This window comes from Schistocerca gregaria, chromosome X (genome assembly GCF_023897955.1).
Source record: "Schistocerca gregaria isolate iqSchGreg1 chromosome X, iqSchGreg1.2, whole genome shotgun sequence".
Lineage (NCBI taxonomy): Eukaryota > Metazoa > Arthropoda > Insecta > Orthoptera > Acrididae > Schistocerca > Schistocerca gregaria.
The window spans coordinates 531,574,838-531,581,817 of NC_064931.1; the positions used below are offsets into that span (position 1 = coordinate 531,574,838).

The window sequence follows — 6,980 nt, forward strand, 5'->3', positions numbered from 1 at the left end:
CTGAGAACATTTTTAGAGGTAATCAAGAAAGACAAGAGCTTGTTTTGCAAAGATAGCGTACAGTTTCTCCAGTTCGTCGTTTCCACAAAACGTCAATCTTCAAACCCCGAAAGAGTACAGCTCCATCGTGGCTTCTCGGTTCTGAGGACTTTCAAGGAATTACGAAGATTCTTGAGAATGATAAATTTTTACTGGCGCCATCTTCTACAGGCAGCTGTGAAACAGACTGCTTTGACTGGGCTTCTGAAAGGTAAGTTCACCCAAGGTAACAAGAAGGTACCCTGGAATGAGAATCTACTGGAGGTCTTTAAGGATGATGAGAATACTATGGCAGAGGCCGTGCCATTTAGCCTTCCTATGCAGAACGCCAAACTGGCATTTATGGTCGACGCCAGCCAGGAGGCAGTAGATGCGACATTACAACAGAGATTCAAATGTGATTGTCAACCCTTGTCGTTTTTTCCCGCCTCTTGACACAAGCGCAGCGCAAATGGAGCGTTAAGAACTGTGAATTACTAACCAGTCACGTAGCGGTTAAATTCTTCGAAGAATACCTAGAAGGCAAGCACTTTACAATTTATACAGATCATGCACCGCTTACAGCATTCTTTTCCAAGAGCACAGACCTAGTATCACCCTGTCAATGTCGCACAGCGAACTTGATAGCACACTACTTCACAGGCGTTATACACACAAGCAGCATGTCGAGGCTGATTATTTATCGCGTCAAGGCAGTCTGCTGCGAGAAAATAGTGGTTGATCAATAGAAAGACTCTGAGTTACATCCGTTGTTGACTAATCATCCCCCCAGTTTTACTTCCACTGAAATACAGGAAAGATGTTTTCTATATCTTTCATAATTTAGCACACGTTGGAGTCAGGGCTAAAACTAAACGGCTGGCAAAATACGTTATATGGCCCGAAATAAGGAAGGATGCCCGCCACTGGTCTCAATGTTGCTTACAATGTCAGAGGAGTAAGTCTGGCAGACATGTGCATGCTGCTATGGGAACGTTCACTGAGCCTACAGCCCGTTTCATGCACCTACATACCGTTTGCGTGGGATCACTTCTCTGTTCCGAAAATTATAAAAATTATAGCTTCGTGTTGATGGTGGTGGATAGGCTTACCCTTTGGCCAGAAGCATTCACTACATCCAATATTTCGGTAGACACTGTGGCTACGAAACTATTGGCAGACTGGTTTGCTCGCTATGGCATACCGCAAATGATCACACCTGACTGTGGAAGAAAATTTGAGGCTTGTCTATTTGGAGAGCTGCTACAGATATGTGGCTGCACTTACATACGCGAGAAAGCAACTGGTTAGCTGAAAGGTTTCAGCAATCTCTGAAGGCTGCGTTAATGGCACACAGCTCTAAAAGCTTTGCCTTTGATTTTGTTACGCCTTCGATCATCGGTGAAAGAAGATGTAGGCCGTCCATTGGCAGAGTTCCTGTTTGGGGAAAAGGTACGCCTAACTGCTGATCTACTGACCGACAAACCTACAATCCTACCATCTGAGAAACACAGCTCCGTCATAGATTGGAACGTAAAGCATGAAATGGTCTCCATAGAGTGGCTAATACCCTCTTACGTCTATGCACATAAGAATGGGACTTCGAGTGCTAGAGCTACAAACCAAGACCTTCAAGGGCTACACAGACCTTGGACTACAGACCACATCTTTCCACCTACAGATCCTCCACCTATAGCTCCAGTGATCACATGGGCAGGAAGAACTGTTCACCAGCATTACCCCAATATACCTGGGGTACAGATCTTCAGAAAGGGGGGCTAGTGTAGCCCCAAGTAATATTGATCAGTGACATAAACTGCAGTGATATGTTTCAGTGTATTTTATCTTTATCTATGTACTTCTTTACTCTATTGTTCTCCTACATGCACTCTATATGATTTGGCGCTAACTCGCCGTGTCTGTAACTTGTCTTTAGTGTAACTATATTAAGTTACCTTGCAAGTGAGGAGTTTATTCTTTCTTTCCATCAGTTCTATTCATTTAAGGGGACCACACCCTGCCTATCTAACCCATGTTAATTTAGGCAAGTATTTGACCCATTTCTGAAAAAAACTATTTGATGAAGGACCTTAATATTTTTACTGTATGTTACATGATACTAATCGAGTCAACTGTACTAAAATCTAGTTTATCCATTTGATAGTTTCTAAGAAATACTTTTTAAATTTATTAACAAAAAATATTAGGTTTTTCTGAAGAAAATATTTTTCTACGAACTTCCTCATGGAGGTATATTAATGAATGTAGTACCAGAGGTAGGTTTTTATGTTATGCAGAGCCTCTGAAAATTTCAACCATTTATCTATGATATAATGGGGCATATGTACCGAAAATTTTAGCTTGCAGGAAATTTATTACTTACAGTTAATTAAAACTGTCCTGCCACATTGATGGCACTTCTTTGGCCTCGCAGGTCTTCCAGCTTCTTTTTCACCTTCCTCAGTGTTTGTCTAGCTTTCTTGGCCATATTAGATGCAGACCTGACTGCATCAGCTAACCTCATTTTATCGCAGTCTTCAGCCCAGTGATCACATTTTCACCAAGATTAATTCCCAGCTTTTTCAGTACACAACACTTTCCAATATTACCACAACTGAATGTAATAACAGCATCGTGAACTCCTAGTTTCATTGTATGCATGCCTTCAAATACAGTTTTAGCAAGGCAGTTCCAAGTTATGCTGTTGAAACATTCATCTGGGTTCTGTGTGTGCCCATGCAGAGATTTCCTTAGAAGGTCAGGATGAGCCAAGTCTCTGAAAATAGTTTTAATTGCTGTAATAACAGCAGCATGAAGAGAATGCTGGTGAGAATAAGATTCTCCAGTTGCCTGAGCCGTATTGTATTTGCACCACGAATTTTCTCCTGATGGACACAATCCATGGTATGACTTATCATCAGAAGAGAACTTATGGAAGAATATGGCCCAAACATCTCTCTTTATTGCCTCCAGATTTTCTTTATTTCTACTAATTACCTGCAAGTTTTCTATTTCAGTTTTAGTTAACCGACCCTGTTCGGTCAACAATTTTCCAACTTATAATTTTTTTCCTTTCAAATCAACAGTTAGTTTTCTCAGTCTTGTTCCCAAACGTTTTTGAACAAGGCCTACACATTCTATTCTGTTAATAATGGCATCTCCATATGGCTTAGAGTTCACCACATTGTTGTATGCCTTACTGTCACCATCGGCCAAATATTTGGTGTACCGTACACCTCTTGTTTATATGGAAAGGTGAAATATTTGTTGTACTCCATGAACTTCCATACCACCATACCACCACTTGTTCCTCTAAAATTAGTCACACAGTTGTGTTCTTTATGTTCATTGACTTTACAACATTTGCAATATTTAGACATTATCTCCACATTTAACACTTTACCGGTGTCTACACTCGTGGCAGTCACTACTTCATTCAGAGAAGTATGTCCTCTTTTCTGACAACTTCCATCAAGTGCAACTGCTATATCCAAACATCCATCATTTTCTTCCACTACTGCCCAAGCAGCCAGTTTCATTCTTTCCTCAATGAGCTCTCATACAGTTTTCTCTAATATAGGAGTCAGTTTTTCAAACTTATTTGGTGGTTGATGTAAGTTCACCACTGAATAAAATGATCTCCCTGCAGTCATGCCCTTGCCAAGGGATCGTAATGCATAAACTAATCTAGTATTGATTTCATAAGGGACACTTGCATCTGGTTTTGAAGAACTCATAAATGAAATCACAGCTGAGCATTTAGTGCAAATTAAATCCAAAGCAAGTGCTAGGCTTATTCTCCCACTGGCACTCTCACAAATTTTCACACTCTGTAACTTACCACACTGTCTACATTGTACAAATTTGGAAATTACATCTGATAATATTCTCAAATTTATAATAATGTTACTGCACCCCTTGCCATGTACAGTAAATTCATTGTAACTCTCTTGAAATGGTGAGAGCTTCTTTAATGATGCACTTGTTGAAGAATTACAGTTAGAAACATCGTTGCCATGTGACATAACCTCTTGTACAGAAAGCTTTCTAAACTTGTTTCCTTTAAATTGTCGTTTCTTGAAAATGCTTTTATGTTTCGTTATCTTCAATAAACACAACAAAACACACGAAAACAAACACTGCAAATGTAAGTATAACAACTACTTCCAATCACACTTAACAAAACTAACCGTCTGTTGAAAGCGTGTTGTTTACAAATAGCAGAAACAAAAGAATACCGACCGTTGCATTCCAAGAATAGCCAACACACTCGAGAGTAAAAAAAAATCTATAACATGCAATGTAGGGGATATAAAGATCTAAAATACGTGCAGAAAAGTGGGTGACAGGAAAGTGGGTGTGGCACATAAGCACATATGGTAGGAAAATGCTCTTTAAATGCTCGACATTTTTTTTCAGCAAAATCCTTTTCAGAGCACTTAAATAAAACCTTAATCTAACGAAATATGATGAATACCGAAAATCGATTTTTTCCGACCTGAACCATGGTGTGGTTAATTTTACGTTTCCAAACAAAAGAAACTCTCAACATATTAACCAATGTATTTAATCTCAAATCTAGTTCTCTGTCCTTCAAAAATAATTATCTACTGTGTTTGCTTTCACTTTTGATCTGAGAGAAAAAGGCTTTCAGCATTCTCCCTTATGAGCCTTATAAGACTGTAATACAAAGTGATTACCAAGTTGTAAGTAGGCTGTTTAGGTTTTTATGTTGGTAACGCCACGTAGCGCTCTATATGAAAATCACTGACTGTGTTGTGTAAAGCCTGTGGCTGGTTGGCATTGTTGAATAGTCGCTATTATAGTGTTGGGCAGTTCGATGAGAATAGCATGTAGCGTTGCACAGTTCGTGGTGAGCTGCCAGCAGTGGTGGATGTGGGGAGAGAGATGACAGAATTTTGAGAGTGGACGATCTGGACATGTTTCCATCAAAAAGTGTAAGTTTGTAATACTGTGTATCGTGAACTGATATATATATGATGACTTTTGAATATTATTAAGTAAATACATTGTTTGTTCTGTATCAACATCTTTCATTTGCTAACTATGCCTATCAGTAGTTAGTGCCTTCAGTAGTTAGAATCTTTTATTTAGGTGGCAATATTGGCACTCGCTGTAATTGCAGTAGTTCGAGCAACGAAGATTTTTGTGAGGCAAGTGATTCATGAAAGGTATAGGTTATTGTTAGTCAGGGCCATTCTTTTGTAGTGATATTTGACAGTCAGATTGCGTTGCACTAAAAATATTGTGTGTCAGTTTAGTGTTGAGCAGAATAATTAAAGAGAAAAATGTCTGAGTACATTCAGTTCTGCTCAACTGTTTGAAAATCAAATAACATAGAGGTTTATCAGCACAATAATCCATAAATGTTTTGAAGGGGACGTTTCAAAGTGACCAGTGGACTCTCATGTGAGCACTCAAGTTCAGGAATAAAACGTTGTTTGAACAGTTATTTATAATTTCAGTAATCATTAAGTCAATGGAATTTTGTCGTCATACTTATAATGTCACCTGTGAAGCCTGGTGCCCCACTATGTTACAATTTATTGTACTAGAATGTCGTCTTGCTGAATTTATGTGACAATTTTTTTGAGGCTACACTGGACACACTGTTAAGCACTAAAATACTCTTCATCTATGTAGTTATTCTTCTGCAAGGTCTTCATCATATGATTACAATGACTACTCTGCTGCTTGTGGCGACAGTTTGGGTGTCGAAGAAGCTTGATTTTTTCCTGTTTAACACATTTACTTCACACACACTCACAACTTTCTCCTGATATGAGCAACAGTGTCGTGAGGTGGGGGTCTGGATGGAGGAGTACATACTTTTTCAAAACAAATAAATGCATAAAATTTGCATTATGTGCAAAACCTTTTGATGTTCATAAATTTTTATGATTTTCTGGAGTAGAAGTTCCCAAAATAAAGAAAACTCTTCCAACATGACAATTAGCACAAGCCAGAATATTCATATATATTGAAAGAAGAATTAATATGTTAAAATTTTAAACAAACAGTTTCTTGCCTAGCCCAAAATTCATTCACTGGATTATCCCAAGCCAGCCGGTGTGGCCGAGCGGTTCTAAATGCTTTAGTCTGGAACTGCGCGACCGCTATGGTCGCAGGTTCGAATCCCGCCTCAGGCACGGATATGTGTGATGTCCTTAGATTAGTTAGATTTAAGTAGTTCTAAGTTCTAGGGGACTGATGACCTCAGATGTTAAGTCCCATAGTGCTTAGAGCCATTTGAACCATTTTTTGATTATCTCATTGTAATCATTTCAGTTAAATATAAACTGCATAAACAGCTGCTGCGACTCAAGCTGCAGTACAGAAAAGGAAATATGTCTAACATCAAATACATATGTATCACACACTGAAACATTACAATCATTTATGAAGAATCTAGTGGAAATTACATTGTGTGTGTATAAGAGAAACTATGAGGAAATGAAATTGCGTGTGGCTAGTGTCTCCCATCAGGTAGGCCAATCACCTGGTGCAAATTGTTTAGTCGATGCAACTTCGTATACTTGTGAGTCGATGAGGACGAAATGATGAAGACAACACAATGTCCAGGCGTTGAGCAGACACATGTCTGATGTGAACATGATCTAACTGAGCTATGAGGAAATGCACTGAACATACGGTGCAGTATTGGACTTATGTGATGTATTTAGTTGCAAAGACTTGACTCACAAACTTCTCCTTGCATTGTCACTCGTGAAGCTACATATTGTAAACATAAAAGTCAGCAATTAAGATGAAACGAATATTCTACATTTAAACAAAACTAGTATTTTAGCTAAAGCATTTACCTGTAGAAAGTAATATCAGATTTTCCATTTGTATTTGTGCATTCATAGGTGATATGAGTACCCATTTTTACACAAATTTACATGTTGACGTACCAACATGGTTACCTTTGTTTTATTTTT

At 38.6% G+C, this 6,980-nt stretch overlaps 1 protein-coding gene across 1 annotated transcript; it reads left to right on the forward strand.

Moving 5' to 3' along the window:
- Positions 1–914: 914 nt before the first annotated feature.
- On the forward strand, positions 915–6,128 carry LOC126298185 (uncharacterized). The gene is made up of 4 exons (XM_049989493.1): positions 915–976; positions 1,101–1,324; positions 1,376–1,773; positions 6,072–6,128. Exons 1-4 carry the CDS (start codon positions 915–917, stop codon positions 6,126–6,128), a joined length of 741 nt encoding a protein of 246 aa, XP_049845450.1.
- Positions 6,129–6,980: the final 852 nt, after the last annotated feature.

Excerpts from the sequence above, each read along its gene's own strand:
- LOC126298185 (XM_049989493.1), top strand. The coding sequence starts at position 915 with ATGGCCCGAAATAAGGAAGGATGCCCGCCACTGGTCTCAATGTTGCTT. Across the intron at positions 977-1,100 it reads TTGCTTACAATGTCAGAGGA|CTTCGTGTTGATGGTGGTGG; the intron begins GTAAGTCTGGCA and ends TAAAAATTATAG. Across the intron at positions 1,325-1,375 it reads CATACGCGAGAAAGCAACTG|CTCTAAAAGCTTTGCCTTTG; the intron begins GTTAGCTGAAAG and ends AATGGCACACAG.